Source organism: Mya arenaria, chromosome 8 (assembly GCF_026914265.1).
Source record: "Mya arenaria isolate MELC-2E11 chromosome 8, ASM2691426v1".
NCBI classification, from domain to species: domain Eukaryota; kingdom Metazoa; phylum Mollusca; class Bivalvia; order Myida; family Myidae; genus Mya; species Mya arenaria.
This window is the reverse complement of record NC_069129.1, coordinates 38,839,851-38,857,606: the sequence shown is the minus strand read 5'-3', so window position 1 is coordinate 38,857,606 and position 17,756 is coordinate 38,839,851. Positions and strand designations below refer to the sequence as shown.

General features: G+C 34.6%; 2 protein-coding genes across 3 annotated transcripts; both read right to left on the bottom strand.

The window, feature by feature from the left end:
* Positions 1-764: 764 nt before the first annotated feature.
* On the bottom strand, positions 765-9,817 carry LOC128242476 (pseudouridylate synthase RPUSD2-like). 2 transcript variants are annotated; one of them, XM_052959632.1, is made up of 11 exons: positions 9,707-9,817; positions 6,689-6,779; positions 5,992-6,140; positions 5,216-5,316; positions 4,736-4,902; positions 4,348-4,489; positions 3,912-4,048; positions 3,155-3,208; positions 2,665-2,756; positions 1,723-2,412; positions 765-1,331 (listed from the first exon to the last, which is right to left on the bottom strand). In XM_052959632.1, exons 1-11 carry the CDS (start codon positions 9,749-9,751, stop codon positions 1,215-1,217), a joined length of 1,785 nt encoding a protein of 594 aa, XP_052815592.1. In that variant the 5' UTR covers positions 9,752-9,817; the 3' UTR covers positions 765-1,214. The 2 variants fall into 2 exon arrangements, with proteins under 2 accessions (XP_052815592.1, XP_052815593.1); XM_052959633.1 differs by having other exon boundaries at positions 6,019-6,140.
* A 1,210-nt stretch (positions 9,818-11,027) lies between these two features.
* LOC128243562 (bolA-like protein 3) lies at positions 11,028-17,621 on the bottom strand. The gene is made up of 4 exons (XM_052961406.1): positions 17,547-17,621; positions 14,643-14,784; positions 13,686-13,774; positions 11,028-12,201 (listed from the first exon to the last, which is right to left on the bottom strand). Exons 1-4 carry the CDS (start codon positions 17,586-17,588, stop codon positions 12,139-12,141), a joined length of 336 nt encoding a protein of 111 aa, XP_052817366.1. The 5' UTR covers positions 17,589-17,621; the 3' UTR covers positions 11,028-12,138.
* Positions 17,622-17,756: the final 135 nt, after the last annotated feature.

The following is a 17,756-nucleotide window of genomic DNA, read 5'->3' as shown; positions in this document are numbered from 1 at the left end:
TGGCCTTGACTATAAAGGTATGTGGTTGGAACATGTGTGGCCTTGACTATAAAGGTATGTGGTTGGAACATGTTTGGCCTTGACTATAAAGGTATGTGGTTGGAACATGTGTGGCCGTGACTATCAAGGTATGCGGCTGGAACATGTTTGGCCTTGACTATAAAGGTATGTGGCTGGAACATGTGTGGCCTTGACCTTTAGGGTAATGGCTGGAACATGTGTGGCCTTGGCCATTCAAGAATGTGGCTGGAATGCATTCGACACATCATTTGATGTGAACAATGAAGGGAACAATTGCACCAAGGTATTCCTGAATCCTTTCATCATTTGAAAATTTATTTTGCTAAATAAATTCAACTCGGTGCTTTGGGAACAGAACATATCCCATGTATGTTGGCTTGATATGGTGAATATTTAACAAAAATATTTACAAATCCTTGCATTTGTCGATGAGTTGAAACATTAATGGCCATCAGATCTACAACTGATGTTGAACTTGCACTCTTCACTATTGCATGATGTGGTGATCATTTGTACCTATTTATTTGGAAATATCCAGCAGTTTGATTTATGGAGCCAAAATGAAAAATGGCCATCACATTTTGGACCCTAAAATGCTGCAAGAGCAAGTTATTTTAAAAACTTTCATTGCTTTAGTTTAGAATATGTCTAACAGACAGGAAAAGGTGATGGATAAAAAATCAGGCAACTTTATGCTCTTGATTCCATTGAAAACATTCCTGGGAGTTAAACAAAATATAACACTAATACCAATTATTTAATATTGTTGTATGAACAAAATTACATTAAAATAAATGATCAATGAATAACAAATATAAAAAAGCTTTTGTTTGGCTATGAAATAAGCATCAACACAATTTTTTATGAAGACTGTTTTGCGAGGACTGTGAGTGAAAATTGAAAATATCAAACAAATACAGTATGGTACCATTACTCATTCTAAACTGCAGCAACAGAAATCATTATATCTCCTGTTCATTCACAACAACCCAGTGTCCCAGTTCAGAGAACATTCTATAGCAGTTCTGCTGATTTCCGGCTCCACAAACTCTCCCTGGGCCCCATTGTAGCAGATCCATCCATGTATTGGTAATCAACCGCAGCCACAATATAGAGGACTCTGGTTTATTTACCATACAGTTCATACATCGGCAGTCACAATATAGAGGACTCTGGTTTATTTACCATACAGTTCATACATTGGTGGCAAGGTTCTTAGCACAGTGTATCGTGGTTCTGTTGGTTTCTGTCTCCACAAAATCTTCCAGGGCCCATGGTGGCAACTCGGTACTGTACTCCCAGTCAGGACCCTGCAAAATGTATGATAGTGTATCATTGTTTTAAAAGCTGAACTGTATTAGTAATCATATACGATGTTAGGACCAATAAAAACATAAGATTATCTATGTGAAAGTTTCATTTAACATGTCGTGCAATATGTATTGCTTATTTCGTGCATATAAGAAAGATTTTATGTATGAGAATATTGGCCTGCCTAGCATTCAAGTGTCCTACGTATGCCTCATAGATGTCTGACAAAATGTCCTACATGCTGTACACTGTAAAGTAACTGGTACACATACTCTGCTAAAACCCCAAAAATGATGTCTTAACAAACTAGTAACTTCTAAGTCAACTGCAGCAACTAGAACAGATAAACACATCAGAGACTCCTATGCCTGGCTGCACAAGCCCACAAACCTTATATCGGACAGCATGCAGGAATAGGATCAGGTCCTGGGGTTTTGGGTCCATATACAGCTTTCTGCACATGTCACAGTGGCGGTCCACCGTCAATTTACGCCGCTCAAACACCGGCCGTGCTGGCTTCTCGTGTGTGATAGTAGTGTGAGCACTTTCTGTATTTATAACTGCCAGAGTAGTATGTTTATCTGTTTCTAGTTTTGGCCTTTTCAACGGTCTCTCAGTTGAAAATTCTTGTGTAGCAATATCATTTATAGCTAAAGTCACATTTATGTCAGTTTCATCACACATGCTCATCACGTTTTCTGCACTTTTATCAGTTCTACCAATATCTTTAGTATCACCTCTTCCACCCTCAACCAGTTCATCTTTAACTTCATCAATTACAGCTTGTTCATCAATTAAACCATCCCTGCAGTCTTTACGCATATCAGCAACACTTCTACCTTCACCACTATCAACACTATCCCCACCAATCTCAACCTTTTCCCTGTCCTCATCAAAGTAAGCACCCCCACCATCTACCACATCACTGTCAGTATCAGCCTCCTCTTCCTCATCTTCCACAGGTAAAGTGTCTGCAGGTGCTGGTTTCAATCCATCTTCACCAAACTTGGCTACATAGTCTGGATTGTCCCCTATTGCCCATGTACCTACATTGTTCGTCTCTGCAATTATTTTCTCCAGCTGAGAGGAAAGGAAATATTCTAAACTTTAATATTATCCTCTTCAGATTGGTTAATCATTTCAAAATAACCTTCCTCAAAGAAAGCAAGAATTTGACACCAAATTTCATTATCTGTTTTATTATAGTATAGTGTGTATATCAAATAAATATCAGTTTAAAAACAAAGATATAAACAAAGGTCACAAGATTGTTTTTTTTTTAATGAAATAAATATAAGTGCTGCAGAAAAGTTTTTATAAGATTGACCAAACCTCTTCCATTGAGCGTTCAATGATTCCCCCCTTCCCTTTGCTGGATCCAAATGCTGTACTGTTATACAGTGGGTCATTTACAATGGGGTGACCTGGAAATACGTAAAGAAATAGAACAATGTTATTATTGATTGACAAAATATAATCTCTTGATTGGTCAACTAAATTGGTAAATGGCAACCAGCATCATGTTAATTGTTAATGAGTTATCAAAGTCTATTATAAGTATATTATTCATGAATTTCTCTTTCAAAATCCAACATTTCAGATCACATAAAAGCCTTCCTCCCAACTGATTTATAAGCCCAGAAAAAATAATCTTTTGAAGGTTTTCATTCCTTGTCAGCCACCACCCAGACGTTTTCATTTTCAAAATTAGATTAATCTGAGAACAAGCACTATATGCACAAGTTTTTATTCATAAAACAAAAAGAGCACCAGCTATTTTTGATATCGTTATTTTACATGTTAAGAGTTATACAATGCTTACCAAGGTACTGCAGATGGACCCTTATTTGATGGGTGCGACCGGTGTGTGGAACACCTGCAATATAGCAGAATATTGTAACAGGGAAATAACATGAAAAAGGGGGATACCGGGAACTATAGGACAAAAACAGGAAATAAAGGGGGATACTTAAAACTATACGGTTAAAGCAGGAATTAAAGGGGGATACTTGAAAAATATAGGGCAAAAACAAGCAATAAAGGGGGATAATTGGAACTATAGGGCAAAAAATTAAGGGGGGTACTGGAAACTATAGGGTTTAAGCGGGCAATAAAGGGGGATTCTGGGAAATATACAGCAAAAACAGGAGTTTAAGGGGGATACTTGAAACTATAGGGTTTAAGCAGGAAATAAAGAGGGATACTGGGAACTATCTGAAAAAACAGGAAATTAAGGGGGATACTGGAAATCATAGGGTTTAAGCAGGAAACAATGGGGGACAGTTAAAACTATAGTTCAAAAACAGGAAATAAAGGGGGATACTGGGAACTAAAGGGTTTAAGCAGGAAATAAAGGGGGACAGTGGGAAACTTTAGGGCAATAACAGGAAATACAGGAGGAAACTGGGAACTAAAGGGTTTAAGCAGGAAATAAAGGGGGACAGTGGGAAACTATAGGGCATTAACAGGAAATAAAGGAGGAACTATAGGATAAAAATAAAGGGGACAACAGGATTAGAGGGCAATAACTGAAAATGCAATTTTGAGAAAAGTGTATTCAAAGATGACATTTAACCTACATTTGACCACACTGGATGTCCCGTTGTAGCTGAGACGGGTAAATGTTGTAGAGCTAGGTTTTCCTGTGGGTTTCACTCCATACATGGACAGGCGACGAGACAACAGGTCCAGGGGCTCGTGACACTCAATCTCTCCACTGAAAAACAGCGAGTTTGTCATAACATAGTATGGAAGTATGTGTAATACCTTGTACTAGTACATCAGCAGTTTTAAATGAGACATAATGCCAAGCCTAGGGTCAGACGATGTAGATGTTTCATAGATGTGTCCATTACATAAAAGTAATGATCTTTGGTATTTTATTTAAGCATTTGTTTACAGCATTGCCAAGTAACACTGAAATAAGTATTTCAATTACAGACAGAAAATGAATGATAACTTATACATAATGGGCTGGAAGCATTAAAACTCAAATAATGAAATCTTGAAACATACTCCGGAAATTTTCCCACCACCCTGCAAACATATTCTTTATGAAGCAGCCTTCGTTCAAGCTGAGACTCCATTTTGCTCGATGTCTTTGCATTCTTTGGCATTATAAGAACGCCTGATGTCAGCCGGTCCAGTCTATACAGGGCTGGAAGAATGTTATAGAAATGTTTTAAATAATACATAGGTCAGATTGCCTGTTATTTGTCTACATGTCATGTAATGCTGTATACATGTACTAATTTTAAATAAATACTTGCATCTGTAGGTTTAGACCAAGCAGTACTAATCTTTCATGTGCAAAAGCTTACCTAGAAGAAAAGTCAGTCTCATTATACAAATAGACACAACGTTATTATGAGAAGATTCAATATTAAAACTTGGTCATACTTACTTCTAAGGTTAGTGTATCCCTTCTCATGTTCGAGTATGAAGGAGAGAGAGTTGTGTCGATATCGGCCACAGGGATGGACAGGGAGGGATGAGGGCTTGTTGACCACTAACACATCTTCTGTGTCCGCTATTATCTGTATAGGTGTGTCCAGCACAGGCCCTTCATGTCTGAAAAGTATTAATTTGATATGGAATAAAAGTATGCACAACTGTTTATGAACTTATAATCAAAAGTTAATATATTTGTCATGCCATTATACTATTATTATTCATGACTTGAAAATAGCTTTATTGGAAATATTTGACATGTTTTACAAGATTTTAAAGCCATATTCCTTTTGCAAGTGTAACAAATTATAAATATATGGAAATTAATATGAGAGTAAAATCAAGTAAAATAACTATCACTTACGCTTACAGCATAAGAAACATGACAAATTATTAGCAAAATCTTTTCTTCCACGTCACAAGTCTGCCTTACCTATGTAGTTTGTTTTCAATAAGTTGGTTGGATTGCAACTTAAACTCTGGTGTGACCCTCTTACCATCCACTGTCACCAATCCATTTTCTATATTTTTAATCTGAAAAATTTGAAACAACATATCAGATTTAAAAAAAAAACATCCAGAGAAAATAGCAATAGCAACATGCCTGTAGTATAATTCTTGTTAAGAAAAGTGATTACTCAATACTGGTTTTCCCTTCATGGGACTCGCTCATGTTTTGGCACCAATTTTCCCCCCAGTAATGCATATGAAAACCCTATTTTTAATAATATTTTTTTTACTCTTTGATACTGAAATTGCAGAAAAAAATACACTTAAACTAAGAAAAATATTCTGTTTTTAGTGGGGAGTGAACCCACGCCGATACAGTCAATGAAAAAATGAGAAAACCAAACACCTACAAGAACTCAAACACAAACACAAGGATCACTTTACCTTTAAGCCTTTTGTTGAAACGTGTGACTAATGCTTATCAAAACTGCAGACTTCAAAGACAATATTTGAGCATTTATCAACATTTGTTGAAGGTTTCCAGCCATCAGTATCTTAGTTTTAACACTCCTTAAGATTTGTCACACTTTACTTCATCATACATGTGCATTTTACAAACACTTGAGTGAGCCTTTTAACTAATATATGAGTCTTGTACAGTGTGACAGTGAATAACTTGAAATTACAGAAACAAGAGATGATTTGAATTGAAATAGCAATCGTGATAGTCACATTTAAAAAATTAACTGCAGCAATTACAAAAAGTCCAAGGAAGGACACTGTTACATGGTCCTCCAATGATGTGCCTTGATATTCTGTAGAGTAGATATCTATTAATGTGCGTCCAATCCAGCGGCCCTTTACAAACGTCTTGAAGTAAAATGGGTATGGGTACACTTTCCGTAAGCCTGCAAGTTAAACCAAAAATAACATATTCTATATTATTTGTAACTTGATGCCTTGAAGTAAAGTGGGAAGGGGTACACATAATGTAAGCCTGCAAAGTAAACCAAAAACTCATTGTGTATTTGTAACTTGATGCCTCGAAGTAAAGTGGGAAGGGGTACACATAATGTAAGCCTGCAAAGTAAACCAAAAACTCATTGTGTATTTGTAACTTGATGCCTCGAAGTAAAGTGGGAAGGGGTACACATAATGTAAGCCTGCAAAGTAAACCAAAAACTCATTGTGTATTTGTAACTTGATGCACATGTCAATGGTATTCATCTATGCAATTTATCACGATTCCATTCATAATAATCTTGTTTGCATTTTGCATACTGGCATGGAATGATGGAATACAATTCTTTAACCCACATCTTTAAATAAGAGAAATATATGAAACATGGAGACAATATTGAAAATTATTTTGACTTACATTCTTGACTTATCATTTCATAATCAAATGGATTTTACCAAAGCAAGACTTTGTGAAAACTTTTTAACATTACATTACCATTTTCAAAGTAGTAGGAAACTTCTTCCTTATGGTCATGCCCTGAAGGAGTGGTTTTATGTTTCTTGATGAATAAGTTGCGTGCTCTTTTCTGAAATTCACAACAACTCTCACTAACCAGTACATGCACAAGAAAGATTTATATATAACCCAGTCTAATGTAGGGTCAAACAGATTTAGATATGAATATACTTTCCAAAACAGTTACAAGGAGTGTTATTTACAATGAAATGATAGCTGAATAAATTAGTTATCAATGTAAAGTTTGAGAATGTAAAATTTTACCTAAAACAAATGACATTTCAAACCCAAAATGAAAAGAAACATGACAACATTTGATTTCTATTTTACAGTTATCATGCTGGATAAATTGTTTCTCTTAGGCACACATGTTGAATTGATGATGCAATAGCTTAAAATGCATTTTAGTCTGGAAAACTTTGGTGAAATTAGCCAGTAGATGGTTCGTTGAGTAGCTTGTTTTTTTGCATTTGGGGTTTGAAATGGCATTGTTTTTGTAAAAGTCCTATTGAACATGGTCATCTCAGCAAAATGGGGAAATACAGGGGCAAGTCATCACTCTTTATACAAAGACTATAGAATAAAAAATCAATTTTTTTTTAAGTCATCATTAGTAAGTTCCCCCATCATTATTAATAAAGTGTCTAGCGAGTCTTCTGGTTCCCCTAGTCCAAAATACCCTTTATCACTAATTAGAACCCTTCAAACCGCACTAAAACACTCTTATATTCTCTTAGTACATGGAACACTTTTTGTATGTCTTGCATCAGTGCTAGTCCAAATAATTGTACTTTGATGGATTTTTATACGATTTTTGATATGGTAAATCCTTCACGTACAAATTGTTTAGTATCAAAAGTGGGTAGTTATTCCGATCGGGATTCCGGATTTAAGCATATTGCGTCTATAAATTCTCATAAAAACAAGAAATATTACCAGATTATGTTATTTTATATTAGTTCCGTACACAAAAAATAAATATCCAACAAATAATTATGAGTTTGGCGTTGTTTTTTTTCATTTCATTCTGCTAAAACATAACGATATATACATGAAGGGCACCTGCAAGGCTTTAGGGCACAGTTTTTAAACAATCGGAACATTTTGGCCATTGCCGAGTTGTTACGATTGTATTTACGAGGTCTATGTCGAAGCTTGTCGGAGATGGCCGAGTTATTACGATTGGGTCGAGTTGTTCCGCTTGGCATAATTGTTGTCTGTGTCAGTCAACTTTCGTTTTATTGGACAGGGCTCTCGCGAGGGGGCGACTTGGGCGAAGTGGTCGCCTAAAATTCCCAGACTTCGCCCATTTATATCATCAAAGCGACATTGACTGCGCCGAAATTATAACACATTGTAAATCTGTCAATCAGCGAGTATTTGGCCACTGTCCCATTAGTCAAGACATCGCAATTAGCCATTCATAAAATTTGGTAATCTCCTAATCCGATAATTGGGCGGTGTCATCCAATTACCAAAACATCGCCAGTAGGCGGAGCTATTGAAAGTTAACCAATCAGAATGTACATTGAGAAGAGATAGAAAAGGCGACATAATTATGAAAAATCATGTCAAGAATTAATGAAGTTAAAAAGTAATTGATATATGTATTGAACAAACAATGCAAGACATTTTAAACATTGTTGCTTTTGAAGCAGACGGTCATAGCCATCTCGGGCCATCGGCAAGGTGGCGCTAAGAAAATCAATAACATGACGTATCACCAAATATTTGATTGGTTTTAGTGAAATGTTCATGATAAAAAATTGATTTGTAAACACAAAAAATATTTTTTTGCTTTATGTAGAGTTTTAATACAGTATTTCTCTCCTGTTTACGATGTCAAAAAACCAGCGAGATCGCCATTTTGTCAGAACAATTTTCAGAGTTAATTTCTCAACCTCCCATTATGTTAATTTATGTATTGGTAAAGTTTTCATCAAGGACAGTGATTTAAATGTCATTTGGTTCTTAAATCTCAGCATATTTAAAATTATTTAGCCAGAGACAAGTAAATAACAGCATGGCTGAATGTGACATTCGTACCCTATCCCGAACGTACCAAAATAAGATTCGTCCCCCTACTATATTGACAGTTAATTTATTAGTCATTTTGATTGTTTCAAATCCTTAGCTGTCTTGATTTTTGTTTCATTTTAGATGCTATTTGGAGATCAACTATGTGACATTGACAAATACACTTTTGCTGAGCCAAAAATGATACATTATTTTATGAACATTTTATATAGTTATAGCAATCAATTTGAATGTGAATATAAACTGAGGTGTGTGGGATGGCATAGTTTTTGTATTAGGTGTTACGAAAAGTATCACTTCTCCCTAAAGTCTCCCCACTTCTCCCTTAATTGACTGAAGGGAGAAGTCACTTCTCCCAAAATTTTCAGTCTAGTGAGAGCCCTGTTGGAAAGGTAAATAATGTGTTTTAATGCATTAAATGCTTATTTTGTGCAAAAAAAACTTTTCACTTACATGGTTAAATATGAAGATAAACCTTTATGATCGATTTCAGCCATAAAATACTTCACTTAATACAATTTCAATATTTTTCAAAACACCCCCGGTTTGTGCACAAACCTGTTTAGACGTTATGGATTGGAAGAATCCCGTTTAACACATCTATTATTTTAGACTAGCATCAGTGTGGGTTGCATCTAAAGAGAGCACATGCGTATACTTTAGGCCGCACCAAAAATCTCTACAAACATACAACTAAGTGACAAAGCGTCGTCACAAAATTAATAAGCCCGGTTTTGTTTTGCTGTAAATGGAGGGAGGGGCGTGGTCATAGTGGTGTGTCAAAACAACGCACCATGCCCTTGTGGGTCTGACAACGCCTACTGTCTGACAAGAAATTTTCAGGTTAAAGATAAGTTTTTTTTAGTCGGCAAGATACAAACAATACAACATAAGGTGTCTGCACTGACAGCAAAATTTGTCCCAAACATATTATTCTGGTTAAAGAGAAATGAATTTTACCCGTCTTCGTTCACGAACTGAAATATTTCCTTCATGAGATGCCATTGTTTTCAGTAAAAAATCAGAATAATAATTGACACGATTTTCTACAACAGGCAATGGGCGCAGACATCTTTGCATGCTTGATTATTAATTATTTTAATCGATTACATGTATCCAACAAACGAAACGAAACGTAACGGAAACGCCGCATTTCATGGTGTACATTCATACTAGCGGAGAAGACCCACAACATTGATCTAGTAGAAAACAACCGGTAATAATGTTTTAACAGGCTTATTTATATTTCCAAAAACAGTATGGATCCCTTTTTTGACTTGGCGATTTGGGCGAGAGTCATAAGTTGCCTCCAATCCCTCTTGTTTCCCCTTCATTTTCAAGTTCTACAGCATGCAATGTAAACCCTTCTATAGAAGTAAAGATTTCAGCATTATTTCTGTGAAGTCAATCCCATGTCGAAACATGTATATATTACAAAAGGGGGTGCATTTCTCAATAGCTTTCATTTTTTTTCATAATGCAATGAAGATACCAATCCGTGCTTTCACACAATGACCTTCACCTTAGGTCTTTGACCAAAGTGCATACCATGTTTAAAGACTCTGCACAAATTCATTCAAAGTTATTTTTAAAAAACGCAAGTATGACATCAACGATGCAGATGGGCTGCCGGACAAACTAATCCCTATTAGTTGGCCATTCTTCCCAGGTGACACAGAAGGACCAGTACTGAAATGTGTATGACTTAAGTATCTAAACAACACCCTTTTAAATAATATGAATTTAATAAAGTAAAACGTTAACACTATGCAGTATAATATCATATGTTCTGACAGTTTTTCATTTCGCATTACCTTGTCTCAGTAGAGAATTAGAATTTATAATATGCTCTCTGGTGATTTATAGAGATTCATCAGTAACATAAAATTGATATTTAACTGTTTCAAACAGTAAAAATATCAATTTGATATTATTCACTGTTTTGATATTTTAGCCAGGTCTCACATCCAGATCAAACATCAGCGCATACAGGGCTGGAACACAATATATCAACATCATCACCATTGAAATTAAGTTTGCATACAATTTGACGCGCTTTTCTGAAAAACTACAATCAAATATTTTATATCCTTCTAAGGCATATGATAAAAAGAAAAATTGTATGTTTCAGTGTATAAATTCAAAATAGTTCACCTTAAAAGTAAATATATATATATATATATATATTATAACTCAGTAAAGTCATGTTATAAATGTGGAAGTCTGTTTGAAATGCAGAATATTGTAAAATAAATATTATAAATTCATGAAAGAACTCAAATGAAATTTGAATTAGGTTTTATTAAAAGTATCCATTTGATAGTACAGCATTTGATTTTCAACATATTATACAATATAGTGTAGATCTCATTGTGGTAAAGGCTGGTGATAGAATAAGCATTCTATAAGGTCTTTTAATAATAAAGAAAATAAAAAATAAATGTCCAACAATCAGTGCAAAATAATAAACATAAAATAAGGTTGACGCTGCCTGTCATTAGATTTAACTTTGAGTTAAAATTAATTAACAAGGGCAACAAAAGGACATGATACATGTCATTATTCAAATATATAAATCACTAAAAAATGAAATAGAAACCACACAAAACAAAATTTGATGCTGTCAAGAAAGCAAGCCTTTAAATTTCAAAGGTAGTTCACAATTAAAACTATAGCTTAAATCTGTATTCTTACTTTGTATCCTTCAATAGTTCTGTTTTTTAATTGAATCTAAACAATATACTGTATCACATCATTTTACAATGTATTCTGGAAACCTTAACAAAACAAATCTTGATCTTGAAGCAAATCTCTCAAAAGTGAATATCATCATGTAACATTATTATTGTTGTTCATGCATTGCCATACTGCACTATTATTTATTACAGACTTAATAAGCTTTCTTGCTTTCATAATAACATTCCATGTAATGGATTCATACAGTGATGTAAGTCTGGCAGATCTGAGGTGTAAGTGTTTCAGTTGTTACAATGTTTATAAAGGAAACAGCTGTACAATTTTTATGCCTGTTGACTCAATATAATTTCCAAATCATTTAAAGGTTATTACATGTATTTGATCTTGCTCTTTTTTAATTGAAATCAGATGTGAAATTTCCTCATTTGCAATATTTCAAAGCCAGAAAGGTTTGTAATATTCTTTATGGGATGTTTGTTTCCTTTTTCTTCATCTCTATATAAAACCCATTAATGTTACCCCTGGGGCCACCAGGCATTCAAAATTCACATAACAAAGTATCAGATGAAAAGTTACACAAATGTCAGTCCAATAGCAAGACCATGATTTTACACAGTATTTGAAAGTTCATATCACTATAATTGAAGAATGTTTCCGTTCCCTTCATCCCGGCTATCAGACCATTCAATTCAGCGCTACCCCGGGGCCTTGGTGTTTATTCTCATACCATGCATCTGTTGTATCTCTTCCTTCAAGGCCTGTGAACATACAAGCACATATATTATCCCATTATCTTAAATACATATGTAGAACATGTTATAAAATACATGTTATAATTCCTCCCTTACAATTCATCAATTGTGATGTTGACATTTTACTAATAACATTTTATTTTTTAAATTGAATTAGAGATAATTCTCAAAAATATTTCTAAACAAATGATACTTTAAAATAAAAAAAGATGTCACTGTTCCTGCAACTTGACACATTTTAGCAAGCAATGTCACATGCAATGTTTGTACAGAAAATTGATGCGTAATAAGAACAGTAAGTTAAAAAGTATCTAGTTGATATGACACAGTACGCTTTGCATTGATCATTATACTTCCTTCGAATAATTGGCTAACATAACATTACCAATTTCACACATAACATTACCAATTTCACACATAACATTACCAATTTTACTCATACCACTACCAATTTCATACACAACAGTACCAATTTCATACATAACAGTACCAATTTCATACATACCATACCAATTTCATACATAACAGTACCAATTTCATACATACCATACCAATTTCATACATACCATACCAATTTCATACATAGCAGTACCAATTTCATACATACCATACCAATTTCATACATACCATACCAATTTCATACATAACAGTACCAATTTCATACATAACAGTACCAATTGCATACATACCATACCAATTTCATACATAGCAGTACCAATTTCATACATACCATACCAATTTCATACATAACAGTACCAATTTCATACATACCATACCAATTTCATACATACCATACCAATTTCATACATAACAGTACCAATTTCATACATAGCAGTACCAATTTCATACATAGCAGTACCAATTTCATACATACCATACCAATTTCATACATAGCAGTACCAATTTCATACATACCATACCAATTTCATACATAACAGTACCAATTTCATACATACCATACCAATTTCATACATACCATACCAATTTCATACATACCATACCAATTTCATACATAACAGTACCAATTTCATACATAGCAGTACCAATTTCATACATAGCAGTACCAATTTCATACATACCATACCAATTTCATACATAGCAGTACCAATTTCATACATACCATACCAATTTCATACATAGCATACCAATTTCATACATAACAGTACCAATTTCATACATAACAGTACCAATTTCATACATACCATACCAATTTCATACATAACAGTACCAATTTCACCCAAAACAGAACTTGCTTTCACTCATGAAATTACCAATTTCACAAATCACATTACAGATTCACAACCACATCAACAGCCAGTCATTGTACCAACAGAAATAGAGAGAGTCAACACCATGAATGATTGTTTGAAATGTGATGCTAGCATTATTTTGGTTGACATTTCAAGATGGAATGTCTTAAATCATATTTATATATAATCAAATCTGTACAATTTCAAATCTAGTCAATCATTTCCAGTTGCATGTAATACCTGGTTGACAAGCATGTGTTGTTTCACTGTTTTCAAACCGCGGAACTCTTCTGCCTCTATTGAAACTTCAAACATTGCTCCACAGCCTCCTGAAATTGACATTTACATTATAAGAGTTCTACCAGAAGGAATCAGTTTTGTTAAGTAAACTTAACAACATACATCACATATATGAAGACGTTACATGAGTGTGTAACAGACTGCACAAATTGCTATGTGCAACTGTCGGGGCTCGAACCCACGACCTCTCGCTCTGCAGGCGGATACTCTACCCCGTCGCTATAAAAGCTAGCTCTATAGCGAGACAGTATAAGTGCTGCTATATACACATCGTATACCTGGTTACACATTCGCCCTCCAATTTGAAATTCATCCTCGAATTTCGGAGACAAAGGTCAATTTGCAATGACCTCAAGGCTAATCATGCAACACGGGTTCCTCGTTGAGCCCCAAATGTAACAGACTGCACAATTTGCTATGTGCACCTGTCAGGGTTCGAACCCACAACCTCTCACTCTGCAGGCGGATAGTCTACCGCGTCGCTATAAAAACTAGCTCTGTAGCGAGACAGTATAAGTGCCGCTATATACACATCGTATACCCGGTTACAAGTATCATCCAACATAAAATTAATGAGATTATTTAAAAAAAATATAACAACCAAAAAGGGAACAAACTCTTTGACATAAGCATTATACTAATTGTCATTATACCATGATGTTATATCTATTCTTATTATATATATATATCACCCTTTTATTTCAGAATTGCAGTATCATTTATGATATAAAGAATTACAATATGAATCTTATTCTTAAGAATCAAAATCTGAATGATAAAAAAAGTTTTATTGGATTATTTTCAAACATTCAACTTCTGACTGATTTGACTGGGTTGTTTTCCTTGAGTATAAATGGTAAAGACAGCAGAAAATAGAGGAGTTGAGTAAAACATCACCCGAAATGTCAGCCACTTGTACTTCAGTGTGTCCCGGAAACTTCTTCTTCAATGCTTCCAGCAGTTTCTGTTCACCCTCAGTCAGATCTTGTGCCTTGGTGTCACTAAGAAAACGTCTACACATCTGCACATAGGTGAACCTCTGAAATCAAAATAATGCATGTGTACAGTTTTGTACAGTGTTTTGATACAGGAGGTTGCTTCGACTCTAGCAATCGGATCAGAATTGGATCATAATCCATGAGAGTTATGGTTGTTATCTGACATCTTTTTAATATCAGGCCAGAATACTTGTAATAACATGATGTAGGCCTGATCACAAGTGTAGTGATTATTTTGTTTGCAGGTTTATGATGCAAACATGATGAATACATGTATGTACAATGTGTGTTTTTTCTAACCATTTTTCAGCCCCATTCCCAATGCTAAAACATATTTTCTTAACCAAATGTTTAAATAAAATTCCCAATTTTATGTTTTCAAAAAAGGATTTTTTTTTTAAATTAACAAACAAATGGACCAAAAAAATGTTTTTGTATGGTAGTTTTAGTGGTGAATTTTTATTTTCTTTCTAGTTTAGAATTATTAATTTTGAGTCCAATATTGTGAATAAAGTATACATGTACTTTATGGGATTGTTAATGGGCCCCATTTTCAGTCGACCCACCCCCACCCCCTACTAGTCTACTAGCATACATGCCATATCCCCCGTTGGGGGAAAAAATCCCCCGGAATTCCGACCCATCCCCTGGTCCCCCCACAGGGCATCCATATCCCCTGGAATTTTTTTTTATACTTGCTTTTGCTTATTAAAGGTTGACAGTGGAAAGCATCCATAAGTGTTGAATTCCATGAAGGACCATGATGACTAAGTCCAAAAATTATTGTAATTAGAGTGTATTTCTGTATTTATTCTTATACTATAAATGCAGATATTGCGCAAAATTTCGCCGCGTAAAAATCCCCTGGTGTAATATCAAAATCCCCTGGAATTCAGACCAATATCCCCTGGGAAGCCTCTCAGAAATATGGCATGTATGCTACTAGTACCGTGTCTAAATAATTATTTGGCAAAGTCTGTTGTAGTCTTGGTAGAATGACAAAATATTATTTTTTTTGTATCACTCCTATTCAATAATTGTAGACCCATTCTTTGTCATTGTCCAATCAAAATTATTGTTCTGTTTGGTCACGTTATCAGATAGTACATGTTCATTGTGGAGGTTACTGCAGGATTCAGTCTGTTAGGTTCTGGCCAGACTCATTAGTTGTCCAAGCGGTAGAGATGGAGGAGTAAGAAGATTAATTTTGGATCAAGGTGAAACTACCATTTGCACTTTGATGATCAGGATGATCGTTTTAGGTCTAGTGAGTTAATATAACTGTGGGTATAAGCAGGTATAAGCTACAGTGCCAAGTAGTGTATTGAGTTACACAGACTGTCTAGGAAAACTACATTTAGCTTGAGGCAGACATTTAGGTCCAGTGAGTTAATATAGATGCGGGAGATGAGTTACATGTAGCTAGACTCAGACATAAAGATTCAAAGTGTTGATGTGACTTCTGGTAGAAATTGGAAAGGCAACTAGGTGAGCTGGCTGATTTGAGGTGGCCTGTAATCTGTTCATTCAGTAGATTACTAAAAAAAATAGCAATTATTTGGTTATTTAATTTTATTCATTGGTTGATTTATAATAAAAATGGAAATCCTTTGTCTTATGATTTGGAAATAGTTAATAAAATGATTGTCCTAAACATAAATCAGCAGTAAATCTATAGCCAGATTATACATGTAATACAAGACCCAGGAAGACTTATTATCTGAGGCAATAGCAAAGTTATATAACTAAGAGTTAAAGCCTTTGACCACTCATTTTCTCAATAAGGTGTAAGTGAGAGAAATATGTCACTTTTTTATCTTTTATGTCAATTTTTTTAAAGCATTCTTGTTCATTATCAAATATTCCCAATTTCAGTCAAAATGATGCCATTTCCCAATCACTGATTAGTTTATCAGAAGACCCGGCCCAATTAGCAAAATGATGGGAAAAAAACTGTCGTATATACCCTAGTTCTCACTTTTCTGATGTGATTTGCCTCATCAGTGTTTTATTTTTTCACTAACAAGCTGGCGCGCACCATTCATGTCAGTAACACTCGGAAGAGGAGTCGACATTAAACAGAGATAGATAGAAAGCTGTCAGCAAAGAAGGTTGACATAGTCACATACTACAATGTACATAGCAAAAATGTATGCTTTACAAAGACTACTCTGCATGTACATTGTATGTTATATATTTAAAGAAAATAGTTTTGAATTTAACTTTTTTAAGGAAACTGTTAGGTGCAATGTCAGCAGTTATATACACAAACACATGTTACTATTTTCATCAGATATATAAGTTCCTGACTCCTGGGCACTGAAATAAGGGCTCCTAAGTTTTGAATTTAACTTTTTTAAGAAAACTGTTAGGTGCAATGTCAGCAGTTATACATAGTCCAAATAATTGTACGTTGACAGATTTTTTTTAGATTTTTGATATGGCAAATCCTTCACGACGTTAGGGATTGGAAGAATCCCGTATAACACGTCTATTATTTTAGACTACAGTTATACACACAAACACATGTTACTATTTTCATCAGATATATAAGTTCCTGACTCCTGGGCACTGAAATAAGGGCTCCAAAGTTTTGAATTTAACTTTTTTAAGGAAACTGTTAGGTGCAATGTCAGCAGTTATACACACAAACACATGTTACTATTTTCATCATTCCTGACTCCTGGGCACTGAAATAAGGGCTCCAAAGTTGTTGCAGTGAGTTCTTAACTGTTTATATCTAGTAGAATTTCTCGATATGAGTAATGTAAACAAAAAAATATGAACTGTCACTATATAATACCCGTTGATTTCCAAGAGATTGTCTGAGAAACTGTCTTAACATTTTGCTGTCACTCTTGTCACCTCTGTAAAGGGAGCTGCAATAAATAAGTTGATTTGATACATTTTATTATAACAAATGGTTCAGTCACTGAGAGTGAATTTCAAAGCAATCTTTTATTTCATAAAAGATATATATGATATAAAACAATATGATATAATAATTAAATAA

Bases quoted from the DNA above. Each gene is read 5' to 3' on its own strand.
- LOC128242476 (XM_052959632.1), bottom strand. From the start codon at position 9,751: ATGGCATCTCATGAAGGAAATATTTCAGTTCGTGAACGAAGACGG. The intron at 4,903-5,215 runs GTAAGGCAGACT...AATACTTTTCAG, and splicing joins ATTGAAAACAAACTACATAG to ACATGAAGGGCCTGTGCTGG. The intron at 2,413-2,664 runs GTTTGGTCAATC...CTTTCCTCTCAG, and splicing joins TTGAACGCTCAATGGAAGAG to CTGGAGAAAATAATTGCAGA.
- LOC128243562 (XM_052961406.1), bottom strand. From the start codon at position 17,588: ATGTTAAGACAGTTTCTCAGACAATCTCTTGGAAATCAACGG. The intron at 14,785-17,546 runs GTATTATATAGT...TTTTGATTTCAG, and splicing joins AATCTCTTGGAAATCAACGG to AGGTTCACCTATGTGCAGAT. The intron at 12,202-13,685 runs GTATTACATGCA...GTATGTTCACAG, and splicing joins AACACATGCTTGTCAACCAG to GCCTTGAAGGAAGAGATACA.